This window comes from Callionymus lyra, chromosome 1 (genome assembly GCF_982586985.1).
Source record: "Callionymus lyra chromosome 1, fCalLyr1.hap1.1, whole genome shotgun sequence".
NCBI lineage: Eukaryota > Metazoa > Chordata > Actinopteri > Syngnathiformes > Callionymidae > Callionymus > Callionymus lyra.
In genome coordinates, this window is record NC_141818.1 from 14,548,388 (window position 1) to 14,574,619 (window position 26,232).

Here is a 26,232-nt window from a genome sequence, read left to right on the forward strand (position 1 = left end):
TTTTTTCCTTTCTGATTCACTCACTGACCCGTCGGCATTGAGCTTGAGTTTATCCTCTGTGTCTTTGAGAAGATTTTCAAAGTCAAGATCGGTAGATATTCCAGGTACCACCAGGTCAAGAAAAGAATGATCTTCTGGGAAATCCATTGGCCACTCCATTTCCATTCAAGTGATGTTTTAACTGTAAAGGAAATTAAACAAGGTTAATGACAGGAAAACATCATCTTATAACGCAATATAAATCAACATAAATTCATATTTTACTATATTTTTTTCACTCCCCTCATGTCGACTAAGGATTGGGGTTATTTTCAGAGAAACCTGTGTCTTTTTAAAGCTATAGGCAAAAGGATCCGTCCCTTATAATGTAACGACTGGAGCTCGATTGTCATCTTCATCGTTGTCCAAATAGACACACTTTAAAACCTACAAATGCCTCCATGCTGCTCGTCTGTAACGTCCATCTTGAAGTCTCCACATGAGGAATAAGTCGCTATATTTCAAGATTGTTTGTAACTGAAGCTCACAGTCTTGCAGCTCTTGCTCAAGTGCTTCCATGTTGAAACCTATTGCAAAAGTCAGTGCGCATGGGCAAGATTTATGCTGATGGCCAGGGATCTTTTACTGAAAACCAGCTTAAAATATAGACTTGTACTTTATTTTTTTTGGGAACAATTCCTCATTTCGAGGTTGCCATACAAGATGGACTTTACAGCAAACATTATGGAGGCATTTGGAGGGTTTAAGTGGGTCTTTTTGAGCGAAGACGAGTGAGCACCGTTCACTATGTTAGTATGGACATGCATTTTACCTAAAACTCTGAAAAAGGAACATATTACTCCATTATAAAATGGCAATCATTAGTCGAGATAAGGGTGAGTGGAAAACTTGTGAAATTTTTGGGTGAACTATGACAAAATCCCTATGTGTGTGATTTTAGGCTAAACCTAATCCTGGTAAAAAATTAAATTAAATTAAAGCAAACACTAGGAACAGTTCCCCCGCACCATGCAAGGTTCTTAGCATTATGAAGCTGCAATGTTGTTATAATTAACTAAACAATGACGCCAAATCCAGAAAAATAGGAACTACATCCATTTCCTTTCATCCTCATTATAAGTCTAAAAAAAAGAAAGAAAATGCGAGCCCAAATATTAGCAATGACATTCCTTTTCTTCATTCATTCTTACATCTCCAGCCCCTGAACTTCCACTCGAAGACAGTCAAGGGAAGAGCATTAATAAACAAGCAGGTGAAAAAAACATTTGTGTGCAGCCTCAGATGAAACGCTCCACAAGTCATCTCATCTCCACGCGTCTGTGACGGCCGTCGGTCAAACCGCGGTGCTTAGCGCAGCTGCTAACAACCAATTCCACTCCGGTGATTCGTCGCCGGGTCTCATATCAACATTGTCATCAGCGGGAGTCAAGTGGAAGGTAATGGAGAGTGTCTGTGTCAATTTGGTTTTCTCACATTCCGCCTCTCGGCTCCTCCTCGTCATCTGCTCCGATTTTAATAATCCCTGTCAAACTCTTAACGGCTCCCTCCACTACGCTCGGCTTCTCTCCGCCGCTACATCCAGTCCACGCCACTCTCTCGCTCTCGCTGACAGTGGAGACAGGAAGCTCAACATTCATTTAGACTCCACAAAGGGAGGCCTGTCCAGCTGGACAAACATTATTTTCTCTCCCCTGACAGCTTCCCCCGGTTAAGCTTGTCCTTTGTTATTCCTCAGTCTCTTCTTATTATTTACCGACATCATCTCTTCATAACAACTGCTTATCTATTGGAGAACAATTTGAAAGAAGCTGCGACTCTACGACGGCTCCTTGCTGCCAAACTTGAGGTGTGATACGATGCGTTTTTTTTATTATACAGTGGCAACAATACAATATATTGCAATATATTGCCCTGATGAGAACAAGGATACATTTGTAGTATTGACCGGGTACTTGACTCTGGTGTTGCAGAACACATGACTCTTGACAAAGTCTTAACTGATTTCATTTATTTTGAAACCAAAAAAATGTCCAAACGTCAAACTGTATCCTCTCGTTCTACGTCAATGCAAGGTTCTCTCTGTATTTCATTGTTTATGTAGCTGCAGAGGACATAATGACTGCTGCCATCTCTTGGCCAGAAGTTTAATTGCACCACGGAAATGAACAAACGCAGTATGCATTTGCAACAGCAAATAGAAACATTGAATTATTATATTATATACAAAATATATTTTAATATAAACCATGAAAGAAGTGTAAATAAAATTATATATATTTTTAAGTACTATTGAATATCAATTGGTATATAAAAAATTATACCTTAATATATCAATATTTTCACCCTATGACCATCTCTTCTTGCATCCACTCGTCTTTAAAATGACCACACACTGTATATTTCTGCAACCCATCCACTATTGCCCTCTTCATTAATGCTGATAGATTCAAGTTAAATTTTGTTCAAGTAGATAAGAAGCATTGGATGGAAAACAACAAACCAGGTGCAAATATAATAACATATTTAGCCAATTAATGTGGTAAACTACATATGTATCCCCTCAGGAAGGAGGACAAGATCAATCCTGATTCTACCAGTCTGCTGTCTGGATCATGAATACTATTAAATTAAAATTGTATTTAAATAAATACATAAATAATTATACGCCCACTTTAATGCAATAATTATTTTTTATTGCTCTCAATTTATTTATTTTATTTTTATATTAGTCATTTTAATTATTTACTGTCATCACCAGAACAAACGCCTGTATTCTTCTTCTTTATGGCGGTTGGCAGCAACAACGTATAGGTGCATTATCGCCACCTACTGGTGTGGAGTGTGGCTCTGAATCTAATTTCTTTTAATTTACCAATAGGTAAACAATTAGGCTATAAGTGCGTATCCTCATAATTTACATATTTCTTAATGTTTACGTCATGAAGCAGACTTTTGCCGAAGTCTTGTTGCCTTTATTCATCACAAAGCACATGTTGGCGAACCCCTTGTGTCTTTCTTTTTTCTTTTTTACTGAGGCAGGCACAAGACACCGCCTGCGTAAGACAACCACTTCACCGCTATTAGATCATGGTAAGAAACACGCTCATGCATGCGCGCACACATCACTGGCCTGTCTTTCCTGCTGCTCCCGGTCTACTCCAGCTAGGCCCATTTACAGTAATGAGTTTGTCCTGAAATATTTAGCAGCACATCCCCCAGGCCACCGCTTTAAAGCCACTTAGAGCATGTCAAAGCTAAAGTCAACGTTATTTTAAAAGGTGTACCTAACAGAGTAACGCTGAGGAAACATGATAAATTAAATACGTGCCAATTGTAAGATCAGAACACTTGAGTAGTAAATCATGCGTGCCCACGTGGGAGTGATGCTCCACTGTCAGTGATGCAGGATAGTGCTGCACAAAGATCTTGTATTAAAATTATTTATTTATTTAAAAGAAAATGTATTGATCCTAGTATCTTTATATTCCTACAAAAATGTAATGATCAATAACAAAAATGTCCTCACTTCAGTCAGTCAATCATGGTATTTTTCTAACTTTTAAATAATCAGAACATTAAAATTCAGACAAACAAACCAATTCTGAATGTAGAGTTACCCCAAGTTTTTCTTTTGGATCCGAGTGAGCACTCACTCGTCAATCTAATAAAGACAGAGACCTTTAGTAAACATTTCAGCAGCATGTCTTGCCTTTGAATAAATACTCAAAACATTTCATAACTATAATAAAAAACGTTTATTGCCAGTGTTGTTAACACAACATCGGATTGTTTGTGGTGTCAGTACAGAATCAAATAATTAAAAAAAGACGACTCACAAAATAGGAAATAAAAACAGACCAATGCAGCCATACTGAGTTGTCTATAAGTAAGTAAGTAAGTAAGTATCAGTTATTTAAAAGTATAGATATAACTTCTAATTCCTTGTTCAAAAATAATAGTTTATTAGCCAATACGTCGCCCGTGATTTTTAAACTGTCATCGTCATATTGCATATTAAATACAACTTTAACAGTTGGTTGTTACAAAATGAGATCTTCGTAACAGTTTTTTTTCTGAACTAATTAAAACCACGCAAATATCTTTGCACTTACAACTCTTGCTACTACACACTGTGTCTGTTATAGCATTCATTTATTTATTAACAATTCTCTGTTGTTCTTGTCTTTCGGACCGTAAAAATATACTGGGTTACCTGTGCATCTTTAGCAACAGCAGCATTGATCGTTGAATATACATTAATAATCGAGGCTTAATGTGTAGCCATTTGGGATAACATCAGACATGTTAAAAATTTCAATTAACAGACACTACATTTGTATAGTCTCCAAAATATATAGTCTGAGATCAGATCTAATTTGGGGGGCCTCATGGTTTGGTAAAGGCAGTAATAACATACTATTTGATGATAAGTAAGTAAGTAATATTTATATAGCGCTTTTCAAGACCAGAGTCACAAAGCGCTTAAACAATCAAAACAATATAAAAAATATGCTTAAAAGGTCAAGACACCACCGAGACAAACACGGGAGTCTGAGAGAATCAAAGAAGGTGAGGACAACTGTACTTGAATAAAATGATTCACATTGTTTTAAATAAAATAGCCAATTATGAATAAAATACAGTTAGGATTAGGAAAACCCCTTATCATGTTTGTCACAGCTGATCAGGGTCTTCACTCACAACACCAAAGTACTCACCCTGGTGTGTAATTAAAGTGGATAGAACACGCCGGTCGGCGAGTTACTTCCAACAAATAAAGCAAGTATCAGATTATTAAAAAATAAAGGGTACACAAAATGCAAAACTTCACCATTTTAATAATTGACCATGCAAGTAAATAGTTCCCAAAAGGATATTTGAGATCATTTTCATACAGTAATAGCACACATACAGAAAGTATTATTAAATGTATCACATACAAGTAGCAGTTGAAAAATATCATGCAAGATAATAGAGTTTTTAAAACATTGCATATTTGAACAGCCTGAGATGATAACAAATGATGTCATACGTTAGCTAAATAGAAGTTAAAAATCAATTAAGCAACTAAACAAAGATGCATTACCACAAAACAACACACATGTCAACAGCTGAAGCTGCTCAGTTGTATTTTCATTTCCATACACAAACGAGTCACTTACACCTTTCAGCACGTCTTACCTGTTTTATCTTTTCAGACTCAAAATTTAAATTCCAGGTCAAGTTCGTCTAACGTCAAAGACATCTTCTGCAAGAACTGTTTCCTGTGCAGTAACTAGCTATGTTTAACAAACCATTATCATTATCATTATGATTCAAAGCACTCGGTACAACATCACGTTGACAGGATGACGAGGAAGAAGGCGAGTAACACTTCAATCTCCAGGCTTCCATAAACGAATATGTATCAATAATGTGAGATATGATCTGGCTTTGAATCACTGCCGCTTGTATTTTTGTTGATTCCCAACGACGAGCGTCCGTGGCAACAACCCGGAAACACTCCGCGATCACTTCCGTTTGTTAGGAAGCTACCATTCAGAACAAAAAATAGGGGTGAAGTTGTTCACAACGATGATATATTTTTGATTATGTGCACATTAAACTAATAACATATATATTCACTCATTATCCCATACTATAATACGTCACTGAAAATACTTCGTGTATATTTTAAAATTTCTAAAAAAGGAAACAAAACATAAATATTTTAAGTCCCCCCCTACGACATAAATATCCAGAGCTAAAACAACACATGACTTGATAATAGATGTCAAATATTGTGCGTGCGTTGTGTATATTTGTGCTATCATAATCTTAATAGTTCACTTTTGTGAAGTGACATTTTACTCGATTTAACTATTCACAACGAGGATTCCAGGCGTATTCATTTTGATCTGGACACGATTGTCAATGGGATTTTTGGCGCGCCTGCTCGAAACTGACGAGGAAACGACGAGTGGTGAGACGTAAACATTCGAGCAGACTGAAGGGAAAAGATGAATGATCAATATAAACAAACTTTATCTTATTTTGTCGATTAGTTTAGCATAAGTTGTGTCTATCGCAATGTCTCTGGTTTCGATCTATGCTGATATAAAACTTAATACCATGTTGACAAAGTGGATTCACAAAACGTGTGTCAACATCATATTTATTTTAAACTTGAATCATTTAAAGCGTATGTTTTCTATCTCCTGTCTTCCTTTATTTAAAAAAAAACTCTTTCATATTTGCTCTTCTTTCTGTCCGTATTTGTTTAACATTATTTCCATGTAACAGCTGGAGATGGAGAGCTGCACACACATCATCCAAATATCTGGAATCAAGGACTGTGATAAGAAAACGGTTCTTGTGAAAGGAATTCATAAACTGGGTGGAAAATATATTCATGGATCAGTGAGTGTTTTAGTATTTTTTTATAATCGTTTTCTAATACTCATAAAGTCTTAATTTGCAGGTGTATCAGGACAACATTACACACCTCGTAATCCGTAATGTTGTGTCGAGTGAGAAACTCTTGGCATCTTGTGCAGCAGGTTAGTTGAGATAATACTTTTGTTTAGAAACATTTATCATTCTCAATAGAGCAGTTTGGACATATCAAGAACCTAACATCTGCGTTGGTTACAGAAGTTTCCCGATCAACAATCTTTAAAAGCTTTTCTACAACAATTTCGATTTAGTTGTATGAACACACTTGATAAAGTATAATTAAATTGTTTGCCTGTTTCACCAGGAAAGTGGGTCGTGACCCCAGATTATGTTTTGGACAGCCTTGATAAAGGCTCCTGGCTTCCAGAGGAAAAATACGAACTTTCTTTGAATGAAAGTAGCTTGTTTACCTTTTACCCGGCCAGAAAGTGGAGGAAGTTGGTGTCGGAAGGAGGAATAAAAGGTGCCTTTCAAGACTGGAGTGTTCTTCTTATGGTGCAGGATCCTGTCCGTAGCTCTATGTTCAAACGGTGAATACACAATAAGTGAACTCATTTTTTTTTTTAAAACTACGTCTGAATAATATCATAATAAATATTTGTGTTTTTTCTCTAGTATTTTAAAGGCTGGACGGGCAAAGGTTTATGATTCTTCATCTTCCCCTTCTGCCTCAATAACACATGTCCTGGCCAAACCTGTCTTAAAGGAATCAAACATCTGCAAATGTCCTTGTTACCCTGTAAACTATATTGTCCAATACTTATTTGAGGTAAGTTGTTTATATATTTTTTTCTTCTGTTGTTGATTTGCATTAAAAATTGTTTTAGGTCCCTAAAATACGCTGATCGTTCTCAAATAAATGAAGTGTTTAATTAAATATGATGTATTTTATTTTTATTTATTAATGTTTGATTAATTATTTATTTACATGCCATTTTATTGTAATTTATCTTATTTTATTTTATTTTATCTTAATAATCTATTTTTATTTTCATTGTATTCATATGGTTTCATTTTTATATTCTATTGAATCAGCAGATATTTTGTGTGGAGTCCCTCAAGGTTCTGTTTTGGGTCCTTTATTATTTTTGCTGTACTTGATTCCCCTGGGTAAAATCATTTAGTGAATTCCTGATGTGTCTTACCACATTTTTGCTGTTGACATCCATTTTTTCGAATTTTCTGGGACTTCTGTGTTTGTTTTATGTTGTCTTGGCCTTTTAGAGTTTTTTAATTTGTCTGTTTTTTTAAAAAAAAACTGTGTATTGTTTTTGATTGTTCAGGCGCTTTATACCCCTGGTCTAGAAAGGCTTTTTAAAAATAACTATTACTTACTTACTTCTGTAATGCCACCACAACACATTTCTGTGTTGTGTATACAATAAAGGTTTTTGATTCTAAAATATAATAATATTGGCCTTTCTCTGTACTTCAATGCTATGAATTATCCACACTTAAACATGTAAAATTAACAAAATGTGGTGGACTTATGGTTTTAACTCAGAGATACAGCTTGAACTGCATGTTTTACGTTTGTCAGAGCAAGTACTTGGAGATGAGTACAACACTGCTGGATAACACTGTGGAGGACAATTTTGACAACAATGATGACGACTACACCGACGTGGAGACGGTACTGAAGGACTTCGCAATCAAACAAGAGGTACGTAAGATTATTTAATAACCGTTATATTTAATTGATTGTGTTGCTCGTTACTATTTTTTCAGGGCCGACTGAGACTGTGCTTCTTTGAATTCCTGGGCTGTCGAGATCCTTACTTTCCAAAGTCACAGGTAAACGTAGCTGCACTCAATTCTTGATCAGCGCCTCTGAAATAACCATGTGTTTCATCTAGAAAAAAAAAAAAAAGATCAGGTCATTCAATTTCCTTTATGTCATACATTTCAATGAAAAGTGACATCAGGACCAAGGGCGCATCATAGTTAGGTCACCGATTTAACCGCCGCTGTCGGGTGATCTGAGAGCTTTGATTGGCATGGCTATTAACATTACTCTTCGCCCGTCCAGTCCGTACATTACCCAAGTGGATCTCCATCAGATTGCTATTACACATGCTCTTGTATTTCCATTCTTTCCTCTCAGAGTCCGTGTCCTATTTGCCAATAACTGACAGTCAGGAATGACCTCCAGGAACTTTTAATGCCCAGTCAGATTCAATTTCCATTAGCCTCCTGCCCTTGGCTTGTATTTTCGCTCTACTTTACATTCCTGTCTTCTAAATACACTCCCAACTTTTGTCGTCTGCTTTGATTAATTCCAGATACCGGACGTTGATCTGAGTAATATCGGCATCATGATAGAATGTGGCCTCTTCACTGAAGCTTTGGACTCAATCATAAGTTCAACGTGTCCAGGCTTCTGGCCTCCAGTACCATTTATGGTCTCCTTGTTGAAGTTTGCACAGACGGTATGACTAAAAAAAGTTCCACAGCTACTGGCTTAGAATGCTACACCAAATTGTTGTTGTGTTTCAGGGACAAGCCACCTCAGTTTTCCTTAAAAAATTAAACCTTATCATGCATCGAATTGTTATCGCCAATCCTCCGTGGCTCGCTCCCATTACACGGAAGAAATATTACACCAAACTGTTGCAGTGCCCTGTGTGCAAGACCGGCTTGTGGCCTTTCCTGGAGTCGGCCATCAGGTGCGTTTGAATGCTGTTATTCAAGTCTTAAAATATTATTTGGTACTTATCCTCCCCCTGTTTGTGTTCTTAGTTACTGTGTTTCCGGTGTGTTCACTTGTCACCAAGAGCCGGATACAACAGCGCCGACGTTATTCGAGTTTTACACTAACCTGCTCGGATTTGTTCTGAAACTCTTACAAGAAGATTTCCACGCTGTCACCACAGGGTAAGAATTCCACGTCCAACAGCTGAAATCAAATACATTTTGTGGCTCAGGTTTCAATATCGCACAATTATTATTGATGATAATCTTAAGGTGTTTCACGATTCCAATTCTTGGGGTCACGATGGAAGTGAAAATTAAAATAGATACAGTGCAAAGTATAATGAGGAAATGTATCTTATCGGATTCATAGGTTTTGTCCTTTACGTGTGCAAAACAGGTCCTTTTGAAGTCCATATAGCTTATGAGGACAAAGTGCAAAAATAAGAAAGTGCAAGATGACACGATCTAAGTCTAAAGATAAAGAACATAGATCAAAGAAAAATAACAAAGACAAAGGATACAAAGATTAACATGGAATCATCTTTTCACTCCACTCCTGCCCCCAAACTCAGAATTAATCAGCCTAACAACACGAGGAATGAATGAGTCCTTGAGTCTATTAGTGTTGCATCTGGGGAGGAGCATTCATGCTTCATCTGCTCCTCTGCTCACTGATGACAGTGTTCGGAGGATGACTGTCATCATCCATGATGGACAGTAGTTTGTCGAGTGACTTCCTCTCTGCCACTGTCACCACCAGTGAGAATAAACGTCAATAAAAATTGTATTAGACATCATTAGGAGTAAACAATGCATTATTTTTAGAGTTAATGATAATAGAAACAAATTTAAATCTTGATTCCTAAAATAAAGAAATGATGCTATATATAGCTAAGAAAAGATAATTTGGTCAATAAAAATGTATACCTGTATATTCAATAATTACTTGGGGTTGCTGCAGTAAGTCAAGTCAAAAACATTATGCCTTACAAATGGTATCAACTGATCTGTGTCTTCTGAATGACCAGGTTGTTACATCGATGATAAAACCATGATGAATCAAAAAGAGTGATCTTGATAAAACATGAAAGCATATCTGGCAGAATTGTGTAAACTAATCTTTTTTTTGTTGGTTCCACTGAACTAAAAGATTTGATTAGGTTAATGAAAGTTTAATTCCTTTGTTGATCTCCCGCAGAGATGTTTTGCAGCTTGAGGATTCGGGAGATTGTAAGATTCCTGCCTCAAACTCTCTGCTCTATGGAACTTTCTGGAATATGTGGGAGCGTAGCATCCTGCTGTCTCGAGAAGTGAAGCGCCTGATCCAACATGTTACCCAGGCTGCAGCAGAGGTTGGTACTTTTTTATCAAAGTGACCTTGAGTTTGTTACTTTGTTGCCTAACTAGTAACACCGTACTATTTGTCATTTCTCAAGGACATGGCAGAACGGAGCGAGAAACAAATGGAACACATGACGTGCACTTTACTGGACCTCCTGTCTGTGGTGGTGGAATTCTGGTGTCAGCAGAACTTCAAAATGAACCAGAACCTGGTGGTGAAGGGATTGAAAGACCTCGCCGAGTTCTTTGCGTTGAGCAGTCAAGGTATCGGATGTTCTTTTAGGCCTTAATTATATATTTAATCCTTTCTTATAACAGATGTATTTCCATTGGCCGAGGAGCATTATAGAAGGTCCTTCATCCCAACTGGTGTCAGGATATTTAACTCTTTACTTTAAATATCCTGATGTTAATCCGTAGTGTGTTTTTTCTTCTTGTGTGTTTTTATTTTTTGTTTTTATTTTATTTTATTTTATTTTTGTTTTATTTTATTTTATTCTGTTAATAGTGTTATTTTTTTAATATTCTAAATAATTTGTATATTTTTAAGATCGTTTTATTTTATTATCTCTTTTATTATTTCTTTTTTCCTTGCACTTTATTCTCATTGTGCTGTGTAAAAGTGTGTTTCCCCTCTGGGGATGAATAAACGTATTCTATTCTATTCTATTCTATTCATTGTGTGTCTCCTCTTTTTTTTTAGATCTCTCTGCTTCAACTAAGGCAAAAATAGTCGTCCAAGTTTCCTCGAGTCGGCTGAAGTTGGCGATAGGCGACGCCATCTTCAAGAACATGTGCTGCAGAAATGGTTTCACAGCAGGAGATGATCCTCTGTCTCTAAAGAAAGTGGTACGTGTATCTCTAACGGTCAGCGAAAAGTTCTCAGTGTATTTTCCCAACTAATGAAGTTTCACCTTTACATCCTTATGTATGATATAGAAAAATGAAGACAATGAATGATCACACCATTAATTTGAAAAGCATCTGGCTTCGTCATGAGTGGCTGACGCCTTTGAGCTATTTTTTTTTTAAGGGCACTTTATGTGTGTGTGTGTTTATGCTACTTTTTTTCTTTTTTTTTGACAGGTGATGTCCTACCTTCCTGCTCTGGGAAGGTTAGCTCAGAGTCCCAACGGTGCACGCCACAGGATGCGACACACCTCCCACAGCTGCACCAGCCTGGATCCCAGCTGCGGGTCAGTCACACACATCTGCCTCTCCACACCGCTATTAGTCTCAATGACCTGGAGCCAAATATGTGGGGTTATAACATGCCAAACTTCCCGGACGACTCATCAGTCTTTCTCGTAGTTATTTTCTCCTTTGTCGAAATGAAAACAACGACCGTCCATGCATTGTTTTCTCAAACTGTTCTACTCGGGGAAGAACAACAAGCTCGCGCAGATTAAATGAATTAGCCGATGATTATTTTTCGGTGGGAAAAAAAAGGGAACAAAAGAACACCTGGCAACGACTGAAAGTGTATTTTACAAATGAACATTCACGTCTGAGGCGCAAACATGTAGTGACAGAGGGGGGGGGGGGAACTGGAGGGAGCCAAAAAGAGGTCAGGCGGACCGTGAGGAGCTCGACATGTAATGGGTCATCCCGAGGTCTGATCGTATCTCCGTGGATTGGATGACATGCGGGGTTGCAAAAAGAAAGCTTAGCCGAAAAACACAAAACTTTGATTTGAACGAAAAAAGGCCAGCCTTCAGTAAGATCATGATGTTCCTGTCGGGCCTTTTCTTTACCACCGGCCAATCTGGAGCTTTCAATGGTGCTGCGTCTCCCCCCGTATTTCATCTCCCCTCACCTAATAAATCCCTCCTTTCCATCTTGAATGTGATCTCACACCCACACGCACACTCTTCATACCACATATCAGACATCTGCTGCGCTGCCAGCAGGTAGTTGGCCTGGAGAAAGGCAGGAGTCACCAGGGAGTAAGTTCATGCAAAGGCTACTGGTTCATGCACTGACCAGATATTTTCCCACTTTGCTCGCATTACTTCGGTTTCATAGCTTTTTCCAGCTCATTTAAAATAATTTAAAAAAAAGAAAATTTAATTTGTTAAATGCATTTAGTAGCTAAGCTGGTTTACAGGGTGCCTCATGTAAGTCTGAGGATATTCTAAAAGCTACAAAATGAACTATAGACATCACATTTCAATTGAATACAAGCAAAGTTTAAATGTATACTTATTGATGTTACTTGACAATCAATAAAACAATGATAACATATATCTTATGGAAAAAAGGGTTTGTTTGAATATCCAGTGATACAGTATTATACAAAAAATATATTTGTTGAGTGTTGTCTTTTATTTGAGAATGGAAAAAATATATTTTGTCATAATAAATTGTATGTAAAAATACTTTTCGGAAAAAAAAGAAAAGGTAAATCATTAAAAATGTATGTACTTTGTTACATATATTGATATTTTCTATATATTATAAATATTATACTTTGACATTATATAGGGACATGCGCCCTGCGATAGACTGGCGTCCTGTCCAGGGTGTCCTCTGCCTCTCGCTCTATGATACTGGGATAGGCTCCAGTCTCCCCGCGACCCCTACAAGGGATAAAGCGGTACAAAATGAATGAATGAATGAATGAATGAATGAATGAATGAATGATAGGGACATGCTGTATGGACCCAGGGATTTAAGAAGGAATGACACATATCTGAAAAACTAACACAATGAATCTTAGGTGCCATCTGAAACGTTGAAATCCATAACAACGCATATCTTCAAATCAAAGTCAAATCAGATCCGCCAGGTGATTTTATGTTGCCCACCGGATAGTTGACTAAAAAACAGAGTAGATTAATGTTCATGTAGGCGACCTAAACGATGCCAGAGTTTAAGATAAGATATGAACCGAGATGATCTATGTCAACAATTAAACTGAGACTCCCAACAAGAGAAAAACTGACTGATGATAAAATAATTTGATGGAAATAATTTGTCCTCTTGTGTGATTAAGTTCAACACCTCCCTTCATTCACAGCTTTAAATTGTATTTATTTACTCATTCTGAACTGGTAAGGTAGTAAAATGTGATTCAATGGTGATTCATATTTTCTCATTTTCAGCCACTTATTTATAAATACACTTGTGGAAAGTTTTGAAAATGAAGAATAAGCATTCTTGGATCTTCCAGAACAATCTAGTCTATGATCCAGTCTGCCTCCTACACTTTGGTTGAGCACCCTGTTTACCTCACCTTCACTCGACCTTCTCCCATACTTCTCCGGCTGATCGTGTTGCGATATGTTCCCCCTTCAACCAGAGCACCATATACAACCGAGAGACCCTTCACGCCCTCAAAACGTAGGCTACATAGATAACACTCTCCTAGTGGAGGACTCTGGGTGGCTACAACTGTTGGCGTGAGAGCCCTTCACGGGTAAAAGTCACCGGCGAGTCGATACATCCTCCTCCTATACTGTACTGGTCACACAAAGAGGAATCTCTTCTCAGCCGTGTTCCTGCTAATAACAAGCATCATGACAAGATCTGTGTTTCCTCCTCACTGCTGGGACTTCCTTCCTGGCTTCTGAACAAGCCAATTACCAGGGAACAAGCTTCTCCCCTGTAAAACTGATGGCACTCCTCTTCAATGCGACGTGCATGCACACGCACACACACACACACACACATGCAGACACCTGTCAGGCTTCCTGCAGGCACATCTCCTGTAAAGCGCTCACAGGACTTGTGACAGCCCACAGCTATTAGCATGCCGCTACTTTGAAGAGGCTTCACTTTCTTTTACTAGTTATTCCTCCTAATGTGCTTGCTCACATCAAATTCCTCTTTTCTGTGTTTGAAGCGTTAAGTGGGAGGAAAAGTGCTTTGGAGACAGGAATGTACGGCGTGTTGGTGTGTGTGTGCGTGTGTGTGTGTCGATGTGTTGGGTTGGTAGACGATTGTTTCAGACTGGCTACCTAGAGCCTCTAAATATAGATGGATACATAGATAGACAGACATTATTAATCCCTCTGGAGATCTCCTATGGGAAATTGGGTTTCCAGTTCCGTACAGGAAGTTTCATATAAACAAGAACAAAGTGCAAACAAAAGAACGAAGGCCAAGTAAAAAGAACAAGGATACAAAGATTAACATAGAATACAATAACACTATCCTTTAACTCCGCTTCTGCCCCCAAATACAGAATTATACAGTCTAACAGCACAAGGAATAAATGAGTCCCTGAGTCTATTAGTGTTGCATCTGAGGAGGAGCTTATCATATATGTTTTTGCATCTCAAATTGGTCATCTGTCATAATCTATAGTATCACATTACCACACACATAGAGAGACACACACAGATTAACATTAACAAAAATAAATTGTAAACCAAGCAGCCGGCCAACAACCATCTACATCTATTGTAGAAATTCCAGGTATGATTACAAGCTCTGGCTCATCTTGTCAAGTCATTGTCAATAAATAATTGATTGTATAAACACTTTCTGTCATTTTCTATCTTCTACTTTCACTTTATGTGTTCTTTTGCTGCTTGACAGAAGTCAAGGTGCCGGGAATGCGTCAACCCAGTTCAAAGGAAACTTCCCGAAAGGCTTCTATAAAGTCAATGCCGCAGGTAAAGATATTACTTTATCTACGTATGACACGCGGCTCATAACTGGTCGTCAATGTAATTATTTGTGGCCTGTGAGATAATTTTGTGATAATTTTGACCAATAGGTGTCTAGATACTGTTATTTGATAGATTTCTTTGAATTCAATTCCATTTTATGTAAAGTGTCTTATCATAAGGGAGGTTATCTCAAGACCTTTTACAGTTTAACTTTAAGTTTTTGGATACAAATTCTTTAAAAAGTATATATTAAAGACTGTCATTATACTAACCAAAGTAACTCTTTGTCAGAAAGAGGGTTTAGAAACTTTTAAAAGTACCAAAGTATAACACTACCAAAAATAGCTGGTGTCGATGTATTTTGGCATGTACCAAATTGATATGGTAGTATCAGTTCTTGTGAAAACCCAAGTTCGAAGTACTACTTGCTTAAAAAAGTAACTTCTTGTTGTATTCTTGTCCTTTTTCTTCCCACTTGACTCATCTTTGTAGAAGTTGTGACAAGATATAAGAAGTAACTGCTACTGATAAACCGGGTTCCATGTCTTGGATCTTCACTTTACGGACATGAAAAGTAATTAGTGAAGTACTTCAGGTACGCGGGGATGGAGTTGGTGGACCTTTTGCATGGTACTCTCTATGAACTCACGAAGGATGTCAGAGCTCATATCTCCCACCGCACCTGATCACAAAGGCCTTGTGCCGGAGCAAAGCCAGGAAGGGGATGGGCTGGTGGGGGCGGGGGGGGCATGAGACAGAGACTCAAAGCTGTCGGCATGTGTTGTTATTCCACTACGTGATCTTTATACCGATGTAGCCAGGCATTAATTTTTGATGAAACATCGGCACTGCATCCTCTCGCCAGCTCAATCCACTCCCGGTGTCTCTCACTCTTCCTCACAGGTTTGCTCGCTCACATATGTGAACTTGCTTTCTAATCTCTTCTCTGCCTCGGCACATCTGTCTCAACCTTCTGGAAACTTTATTGTCAAAGTAGATGATTTTGGTTGAGGGATTTGGGACGAAGTTTTGAGTTTGAGATCTATATTTCTGGTTAGTATAAACAGAAAAGTATCTCACAATGTACGTTGTTCTTCCTATTGAAACTGTGAAACAGTATTTTGACATTACTGTCATAGCCGTTCCTGCTTCTCTGACATTTGATACCACGTTGTAATTTTTACCCTTATTTGCACTTCTCAACGTGAATAATGGTCATTATGTTAAAGTCAGATGTTCTCAACACTTAACCATAAAGGTCCATAAAAATCTGCCAGAGTGATTTTCTTGAAATGACTTAAGTGTTTTCCTGATCCCTTCTTTCAAAGTTAATACGTGATACAATTGGCACATAATACTTTTCTAACACATTCCCCACAAAGAGTAAAAAGAAAGGCATCCAAGCACCTTTTTTTTTCTGTCTGTGATAACAGGCCAGTCGACACTTTACAGAATCACAAAAGGCCGTATAAGGGCAACATGTACACTTAACGCCTCATATTAAAGCCTGAACTGGGAGAATTATAGAAAAGAACAGCTGGGTAATATCTTTTCTTGCTTATAAATCCTAAGCATGCAATTACCCCTATAGACAAAGTGTGGAGTCCAAATTAGAGCCATTAGAGTGATTTAACCGAGCGTGGATTGGGCATGGCATTTGCAAGGATGTATGCACATTGGTTGTTGTGGAATTGTGCGCATTAACAGTGTTTTCAAGCCTAACCAAAGTGGGGGAAGGTCGTCAAAATCATTCTGCCTCAAAATTCACTCAAGGAAAACGGCTACAGTTTCTCTAAAGCCTCTAAACCGCGGAGGATCATTGTGTCGGTTTTGTTGGTGCTGATCCTCATCCGTGCCGCGTTCCTTATGAATTATTTTTGTGTACTTAAAAAAAAGGAAAGTGATGTCAAGTTGGCTCACAATTGCCATAACTTATTTAACTAGAACAAATCCATACATCGTTTTAAATATGAAGCAAATGCAAACTAATGACCTGGCTCCAATAGGACATGTATAAATGTAGCTTGACGCTTACTGCAAGCGCTACCTCACCATTGTTTATCGAATCGTCAAATTTGTGCCAAAATCCTTTTTTTTACTGCGAGAACTCCTTTTGAGTTGGCCTCTCTCTACAAGGCTGTTGCAGGTGACACACGAGGTTGCACTTCACGGTCATGCTGATTCACAGTTTCATTTTAAGAAGGAACTGAGAAGGTACAGGTTTTTTTTTTAGAACATCAGTCTTTCCTTTTCTTAAAATGACTGGTTTGCTTAAAACAGGAAGCAACCAACATTTGCCTTAACCATAGGCGGATACTTTTGAATCTGTAGACTTCATAAGAGAGTTCATAAGGATCCCCTGTTTCTCTTTCAGTAGATGGATCAGAAAACATTACTTCTTTAGAGACTCTTTGGATTGTAGCTAGCTACTACAGGAGGGTAAACTTCCTTTCATTTTTGTACAACCTAATGTATTTCTGAGTTCGTAACTGATTGGGTCACTTGCCCATCCCAGAGTTACTTGGGATTGTGGCTTGAAAGAGTGCCTGAAAATAATGGAAAATAAATATGCATGTGTAGAAGTTATAACCTAAACCTAAGATTTGAGTATGCATAGATGATCAACCCTATAGAGAGAGTAACCATCAACCCCCAAATGATGCACCCACTTTAAATGGCTTTAAATATTGTGTATTTTGGATTTATTTTCTCAAACATTTATTTATTCTCCATTCTCTAATATGTCACCCCGTTTCTGCCCTGAGAGGAGCCCCAGTACAGGCGTCCCCCCCCCCCTCTAGGGGGTCCAGTAAAAGCATTTATGTCGACCCTCAACCCTGTATTGTACTGCAACCACAAAGCCACTCATGCTTGGCCTTTAACTTCCCTCTCAACACCGGCCATACATTGAGAGTTTTTGGCTGTGAGCTCCAGATATTTTCATAATTTAACTCGCAGATTGGAAAGAACAAGAATTGCGAGTTGTTCGATTATTCATGACCAATCTGTGATCAAAAAAATCTGCCTTTGGACTTTCTTTCGGTTGTTTTATTGCCTCATGAAGACACTGGTTCTGACCAAAGCGTTTGAACTCCTGGATGTGTAGAGAATCCTTTTCGGGGGTCTTTGTGCGTGGCCCGTCTACCGTAACCTTCTTTCGAATTATAGCGGAAGCAAAGGCTTCCCTCTCACCAGGACATGCTTCTCGCCAACTATCCTTACATTAACTTTGTTGAGTTCTGGGTGGAAGTCGGTGCTTATTTCAGGTTAAAGATTCCGTTAATCTATTCAACTCTTTTTTTTTCTTATCGTAAGCCCCCCACCCCGCCCATCGTTCTTAATTTGCATCCGTATTAGTAGGTCATACTTTTTGTAGGTCAATCGTTTTACTTTACTCCGAGAGATTTTTCATGCGTTTACGATATCGAGGGGGGACAATGGGCAGGACATCGGGCACACCCTAATTTCGGATTCTTTCGCCTCCTCTCTTTTGGGTGTGTGTGTCCATAGGAGAGACCCTCCTCCACAGAGCCTGCAAGAGGAACCAAGTGGAAACTGTGCTACAGATCCTGGCGCTTCCTGGCGCGGACGTCAATATAAAAGGTAGGACTTTTCTCGCTTCTCCGTCACCTCGTTTCTACCGGAAACGCATTTTTAACACCGTTTGCCCCCGTGTTTTGTCGAAGAAAAAAAAAAAAAGAAGCAAAACCGTGCGTCATCACCGAGGTTACCCTTTAGCAGAAATGTAAAGGGTGTGTCTTAAACGCCGGGATGAGTCTACATTTTTCAGACACTTTTTCCAAGTGGATAAATGCCTTTTGATATTTCAGAATGAATTTCTGTGCTCCCTTTAGGTCAAATATAATTACATGCCCTCCGTGTTTGAGGGAATGTGCTGTTTTCAAAGGTTTCTGCGATTTTTGTAATCACCCTTTAATAGCAAGCTAAATTAACTTGCCGCACAGGAGGGAGCTTGTGTAAAAGGTTATGCCTTAAAGTGATCCGGAAAGAGCTTTGTGGCGAATTTTTACTATTGTCACATGGCAGCCATTTGCTAAGAAGGGCCTGTTGCAGACAAAGCTGAAAATCATTCTTTCTTTTTTTTAAACAGGTTTTTAACATTGATTTTCCTTTTTCTCATGAGTCATTTTTGAAAGCGATGATCAATTGTATATATTTATAACTATATAGCTTACAGTGAAAACGGCCAGGATGAAAAACTTCTAGTCCCCAATGAACTTGAAATATTCTTGGATATAACTATGTCTTAGTTATATTTCTAACAAAATAAAAGACAATAATAATCTAAAAAAAAGTCTCCAGACAAAGATAAGAGGAGCATTAGCACTTTAGCAAATGACTTTTGGGTAAATGGGAAATATACATTTTAGTGAAATACTGCAATTAAATCTCTCTTTCTCTCACGTATATAGGTATATACAGATGCATATTTGACATGTACATTTTTTCTTGTTTCTGCGACTCGAAGAACACAGCAACAAGAGTTCCATTGTACCTAGACTGTTGAACATGAAACTTGTACATGAAACACTTATAACATGTTAGTGGATGTTTGTACTCAAAACTTTGTGTTGTATAATGCTTTGACCTTTGTGTTGAATCAAAAATCTCATCTGCAAATTCATCATGAAATACTGGATGGTTTATGGCAGTAGCACAATACTGACTCCTTCAAGAAGCATCTTAAGACATTCTTATTTGTGCAGGCTTTACCCTGAGTCTTGGCCTTTTAAAGTATGTATTTTAACTGTGTATTGTTTTTGATTGTTAAAGTGCCTTGTGACCCTGGTCTAGAAAGGCGCTTTACAAATAACTATTACTTACTTACTTACATTTTAGAAACATTTCAAGCAGCTCTTGGACTCAAAAAGCTATTATTTTATGTAGTAATCTTTAAATAAATTGTTGAAGTAAAAATGCATCAAAATAAAATACTTGCCTTTTGATTGGTTTGTGTATTTGTGGTCCATCTAGATCACGTGGGCTGGTCGCCTCTGCATGAAGCGTGCAACCATGGCAGCACAGAGTGTGTGGCGGCATTGTTACGTCACCGGCCTGTTCCTGTTATTAACAGTCTGGTGGAAGGAGTCAGCCCTCTGCATGATGCCTTGCTCAATGGACACATGGATATTGCCAAACTGCTTCTGGAAACAGCAGGTTGGTCAGCAATTCTTGCACACACACACACACACAAAACTCAAGTTGTTTTAGTAAACCTTCAACGTAGGTCTTCAACCAGTTGATTAGTAGATTCGTATCAGTCATAGAGAAGTAGAGAACTGTAATGACGAAACAAAAAAAATGTGGGATGGAGGGGTGTAGCAAATAAGTAATGGATGTTGAATATTTAAGCTTTTTTTTATTATCTAAGATAATTCAAACTTTATTCATCAATATTTCATACTTTGCTTATACTGTCAGAAAGATCATGGACATGAAGGCACGTTCACTAAATAGAACATATCTACCAATAAAAAAAACCCATTAACAGTTGATTTAAGTGTTTTTTAATGTATCTTGGACCTCTATTGTACTCATCAATATGTGTCTGTTTGTACAAAACTCTCTTTTCATGGAAATATTTGTGTTTAAGTCCTGCCCACTGAAAACACTTTGTTTTTCCGGAGCCAAAATCTTGTTTACCATAACTACGCCCACTCTGCTGTGATTGGTCAAGCATTAAGGTTTGTCACCATGCATTATCAATCCCTTAAGTCTCCACCTCCATGGTTCTTGTTGTATAAACAAAGCAGGGTGGGATTACAGCCTGCTGGAGGAGGAGTTAAGACCATTATTATGTCATAATGGACTCCGCTCTCGTAACCTCTTGTTCGCCGAGATTTCTGATGGGGAAGAACTTTATAAAGTAATACGTTTAAAACATGATCATGATGAGGGACTTACTGCATCTTGGCGGAAGATTTCAACCTTTGAAATATTGAGTAAGTCAGGAAAGTTGGGTTTTCACTTATTAGTTTCCCATTAAATACTGTAATGAAATGAAAGCATATTTTCTCCTTTAGTCCGTGTACTGCACAACTTGCGTATTCCTTTCGTCACCATAGGAACTTGTTAGTGCGTAGTGTTTACATAGATGTTGAAAATGGTAACTAAACCGTATTGGAATCCTGCTTTAAGAAAGTTGCCTGGATTACAAGCTAGCTGGGACTTTTCCCTTTAGGTATATGATATTGGATATCATATAAAATACACATATCACAAACACTACTTGAGACAAAAAAAGACTTTAGCTATACCTATATAGCTGTGATCCAAGTCATGTTAAAAATAATTGTAAAAAAAAACATGGTCACCGTGTGACTAACTGATCCACTTTGCTACATTTTATTGAAGCTAACAGTTTCCATTTCCCGCCACTAACAATGTAACCGAGCTCACTGTCAGATTAAAGCTGCTTTTGACCCAATTAGTGCAACAAGATTCATCTTAATTGGCCTCATTATGAAGTGGAGGATTTGTTGTGTATAAAGAAGCGTTCATCAGGTTTAATTTACTCACTTCATTCCGACCGCACTACAAGGCCAAATGGGGCATATTCTTCAGCAAACTACGTTTTTAAAACTAGACACGCTGACAAGGACATTTAACTTGAGGATGTATTGCTGCTCCAGCATAGATTAAGTCATTTTTAAATGAGTTTGAACTTAGTTATCTTGTTTTTGCTACAATTCTTTGTTGATGTCTTGAACAGAAAAACAGAATTTAATGGAATTATGATTTTTTGTTACTTTTAATCAGGAGCCAGAGCCGTAATGCAGTTTCTCTCATCAGAAAAACAGGCTTAGGTTTTTTTAAATTCATAGATAACATGAAATGATGATTAAGCTGGGAATTAGATGTACATTATACTGTGTTTATTTTTGGTCGCCGACCCTCAACACCCCTTTGAATAGAGTCAGCGGGGTGTAAACGGATCAATAATGCCCTAAAACGCAATTCAGCTCTAAAGACATTACAAACATGATGAAGCATACTTTGTCTTTTAGAAAAAGTTCCGTTCACTTGACTTTCTTTTAAAAGAAAAACTCCTAATTTACTGTTCATTACTGAAGCTTGGGTATGTGTGGTTAGTGTGGCTCGGGGTCAACATGTGGCCCTTTGCCTGTATGTATGCATCAATGAATTGAAAGTTTATAGTGTAGAAATTAGGGGTGTAAGAAAATATCGATATATCAAGATTTGTTTTTTTCCCCATACTGTATCTGTATTACAAAAAAAAATAAAAAAAATTGACATTTGGACTAATTTTCGCTTTCAAACAAAGTTTAAGGTAAGAAAGTTGAAGACAGATACTGGATATTGCATGTTGCTCCAGGTTGTTTGAGACTGTTAATGCACATTGTTAAAATATTAACAAAAAATGTAAACTTATATTGAGAAGCACTTTCCTACAAGCATTTGATTAGACAAACAATTTGCTCAATTCTTTGTTGTAAAAGCCAGAACAAGTGTTGTATCTGTAAAGGAAACAATATATCGTTGTTACTACAGTATCGCAATACATCACAATATATCGTGAATGAAGTGAGTACATGCATCGTGATATGGATTGTATCGCCAGATTCTTACCAATACACAGCCCTAATAGGAATGTGTAACAGCAAATAAACGTAACTTTTCCAGTATATTCACATCTCAAATTTAAAAAAATCACACCTTTACTGAAAGTTTTAAACTAAATAATAAATAATAAAGTATCTAATAAAACAAAAAACATATTAAACATATGCTATTTATTACAATTTGTGATGTTTTTATTTATCGAATTTGATCTATTTGATTTCATACATGTTGCTTAAACTTTTCCCAATTATATTCAGGCCTATGGTCCCTCAAAACAGTGAAAAATGCATATTGCTGCATCAGCAAAGTTTTTGAATATGTGTTGCCAGCTATTTTTCCACTGCTTCACATCGGTACTATACACTTTTTTTAAACTATTCTTGGCACCTTTCAATAGTGTTTTACGTCATTAAAAATACAATTGTATCCATTGTTTTAGTAGCAACAAGGGAAAGTTGGAGACCGATACAATAATAACGATCAATAAATAACGCTTGGCTTTTGTGAGACAAATCCGCCGCTTCATTACTGTACGAAAGATAAACCTCTGCTTCTTCTTGATAATCTTCACGCCGCGTCTGTCTAAACAGATTACAGCATCACCTGGAAAGATGTCTGTTAATGTCTCCCTGACAAGATTAGTCAGGCTCCGGTTTCTGTGGAAAAAAAAGAAGAAAAACCGTCTCACAACAGAGCGAGTTTGTGCGTCTGAATGTTTACGCGTCAAATACTGTCTGCGCTCATCGCGGTTGAAGGGAAAGCGTGACGTGTGTCAGAGCCCGCGAGAGGATGGCAGCAGGTGGATTGTGTGTGTGTGTGTGTGTGTGTGTGTGTGTGTGTGTGTGTGTGTGTGTGTGTGTGTGTGTGTGTGTGTGTGTGTGTGTGTGTGTGTGTGTGTGTGTGTGTGTGTGTGTGTGTGTGTGTGTGTGTGTGGAGACGGGGAATTCCATTTTTTTTACTTCTTCTTCAGCATGAAAACGAGTCTACAACATGGCGCCGGGGTCATCCTCGCACGCTTCTCAGTTGGACTAATTATAGTTAATTTCATTCAACTTTTCCATTAACATGTGCACTTATTCTGTCCTCAAAAAATAAATTAGACTGGGATTGTTTGGTCCCGGAGAGGAGACCAAGAGAGAGCTCTCCTTTTTTTTTCTTTTTTTTTTCCTTCTACAGAATCTGAGGTAGAGCAAATTAAAAGAGGTCAGAGGAATAAGCAGCTATCTTTATGTATAAAATTAGAACGGGAGTGTGTGTTTGTGTGTGCCCACGGGTGAGTGTGTGAGGTGTTGTCTCCGCCAACTTCTCTATTCACTGATAACACAAAAAGAAAAAAAATCACCTGCAGGCTTTAAAAAATTACATGTCTTTGTCTCGCTCACTCTCTCTTAAGTGTATTTTGTGCTGCTTCGCCGTTTCTCACCTCTTGATGCAGATTGTCTTTAAAAGGCCACGGTCTGACCCCGGACTCTCGACATTCTTCAGCGATCTCTCTGTCGCTAATTTTACTTTTTTGTTTACCTTCTTCAATGGAATCTATTTTGTTTTGTTTCCATAAATAACCCCCCCTTTAAGGTTTCAAAATACATCGCCCTGAAGGATAATGAGACATCCTGCGGGGTCAGCCTTCTCTAGAGCGCCTGCTCGTTCTGAGATATTTCGCTTTCATTCAAAGGTTTTCGCCGCGTCGTCCTACTTGTTTGAAACAGACAGCCTCGTTGGCAAGAGTTTGGTGGGCCAAAGAGGGCAAAACTAAAACTGGCACGCCAACAAAGGCTTATTTGGGGAGTGATCTCACCCCTTTTGTACGCCTGTCTGCTTGGAGGTCTGTGCATTGTGCGTTGGTGTGTGTGTGTGTGTGTGTGTGGCATAAATTGTGCGATGGATCCTGCCCCTGCCCCCTCTACCTCCGTCCCCAAGGCTTATAGAGCTGGCAACAAAAAAGATGCCATGGTTGAGGGCAAGGCTAACTCCGCTCTCCCTCCTCCGTTTCCCATTGCCGAAAGCCACACCACATAACCCCGTGTGTGTGTCTGTGTGTGTGTGTGTGTGCGTCTGCTTTTGTCCGACGCCAGGATTAAAATATTCACATATGCGTGTGTATGCAGGCATTAATATTTCCCTGCACTTCTATAATGAGAGAATGCTGATGTGCAGTTAAGCATCACTCTGTTTTCAGCACATGTATTCATGTGTGTGTGTGTGTGTGTGTGCGTGTGTGTGTGTGCACTCCCTGGGCCCTCAGCTGGTAGAAGTGTTTAAATATTGCAGGGTGGTCAGGGCAGCAGGGACCCCCTGATTGGAATGGAAAATGACTCTGAGCCTTTTAGCGGTGTGAAACGGACCTGGCACACATTCGCGGGTACAATCAGGCTGATGCTCGGAGGGTTGGCGGGCGACGAGGAGGACGCCTTTTTGTAGCCGTCGCTCTCTCACCTGCGACTGTGTGTCCTGAACTGATACTTTCACCGTGATGGCATGAGTGGCAGCTGCCGTCATTGAATGAGTTGGTCTTTATATGTGTTGTCTCTGGGTCAAGGTGACCCGGCGGCCTGCAAACAAATGTGTTTGTGGGTATCCCATGTGTTGCTCTGGGTTAAAATGAACGACCTCCCTGACTTCCATAAATACATATGCAGTGGTGGAGGTTGTTCAGCTTGACCCAGAGACAACACAAGGGATACCACAAACACTTTTTTGGGGGGCACTTTGTATCACCTTGACCCAGAGACAACACAAGGGATACCACAAACACATTTGTTTTCGGGCCTTTGGGTTACCTTGACCCAGAGTCAACACAAGGATACCTAAAACCACTTAAATATTTTTTGCACGATACCATTTTAATATTTAACAGCACTGTATTGATATTTAAAAAATATTTCTTTTTTTTTCTCTTTTTTTCTTGGTTTTAAAACGTTTTAAATATTATTTGTTTTATCATGGTTCATTTATGGTTATTTGAATAAAGTGAGTATAAAATCAGTTTATAAAGTTTATTTTCAATTAACATGCAAATATCCACAGCATTTGTTCAATTATTAGACCAATAAAATGTATGTCCGCTAGATCATTGGTCCCCAATCCCCAGGACCATCCGGGGTATGATCCGGGGACCGGTACCGGTCCGTGAGGAATTTGTTTCAGGGGCGCACAGAAATAATAACAATTTGTATAACCGATTATTTCTGTCTGAAATGTGTTTTGTTTTGACAAAAATATGGAATTTTCTCCAAAGTAAAATTAGCGTGTGGCTCTTGACAAGTTAAGACACTTATCAAGGTCAGGTTTATTTAAAAATGTGAAAACGGGTGAATGACAATCTCTATATGATTTAATAAAAATAAGTTTTTATCTAAAGGTCAGTACGTGAATATAATGCCAAAATAATACTGGTCTGTGGTGCAAAAAATGTGTAGGAACCCTTCGCTAAAAGGCAGCAATCATTTTGTCCATTGCAGCTAAAGGAACAATCAGCGACAGTCCATCGCTGACTGAGGACGAGAGGATACAGTCGACTTTAGCAGCTTTCAAAGCTGAT

General features: G+C 38.3%; 2 protein-coding genes across 4 annotated transcripts in view; one reads left to right on the forward strand and one right to left on the reverse strand.

Annotated features, from left to right (window-relative positions):
- Positions 1-5,436, reverse strand: part of kiaa0825 (KIAA0825 ortholog) — a 137,336-nt gene extending 131,900 nt beyond the window's left edge. Inside the window, exons 1-2 of the mRNA XM_087794667.1 lie at positions 5,182-5,436; positions 29-181 (exon numbers count right to left, since the gene is read on the reverse strand). Coding sequence (XP_087650793.1) covers positions 29-165 — 137 coding nt within the window. The 5' untranslated portion in view covers positions 166-181; positions 5,182-5,436. The remainder of the gene's footprint in view (positions 1-28; positions 182-5,181) is intronic.
- The window catches only part of slf1 (SMC5/6 complex localization factor 1), a 36,204-nt gene continuing 13,022 nt past the window's right edge, over positions 3,051-26,232 (forward strand). The window contains exons 1-17 of one of the 3 annotated variants that reach the window (XM_087794567.1): positions 3,051-3,090; positions 6,283-6,399; positions 6,461-6,539; positions 6,740-6,965; positions 7,051-7,204; positions 7,976-8,098; positions 8,164-8,229; positions 8,718-8,864; positions 8,932-9,101; positions 9,175-9,309; positions 10,328-10,481; positions 10,566-10,734; positions 11,174-11,319; positions 11,557-11,666; positions 15,013-15,089; positions 18,597-18,689; positions 20,082-20,264. In XM_087794567.1, the coding sequence (XP_087650693.1) occupies positions 3,088-3,090; positions 6,283-6,399; positions 6,461-6,539; positions 6,740-6,965; positions 7,051-7,204; positions 7,976-8,098; positions 8,164-8,229; positions 8,718-8,864; positions 8,932-9,101; positions 9,175-9,309; positions 10,328-10,481; positions 10,566-10,734; positions 11,174-11,319; positions 11,557-11,666; positions 15,013-15,089; positions 18,597-18,689; positions 20,082-20,264 (2,152 nt within the window). In that variant the 5' untranslated portion in view covers positions 3,051-3,087. Of the gene's footprint in view, positions 3,091-5,788; positions 5,963-6,282; positions 6,400-6,460; positions 6,540-6,739; positions 6,966-7,050; positions 7,205-7,975; positions 8,099-8,163; positions 8,230-8,717; positions 8,865-8,931; positions 9,102-9,174; positions 9,310-10,327; positions 10,482-10,565; positions 10,735-11,173; positions 11,320-11,556; positions 11,667-15,012; positions 15,090-18,596; positions 18,690-20,081; positions 20,265-26,232 lie in introns of those variants that run through there. The other 2 variants (XM_087794575.1, XM_087794584.1) reach the window with 2 other exon arrangements.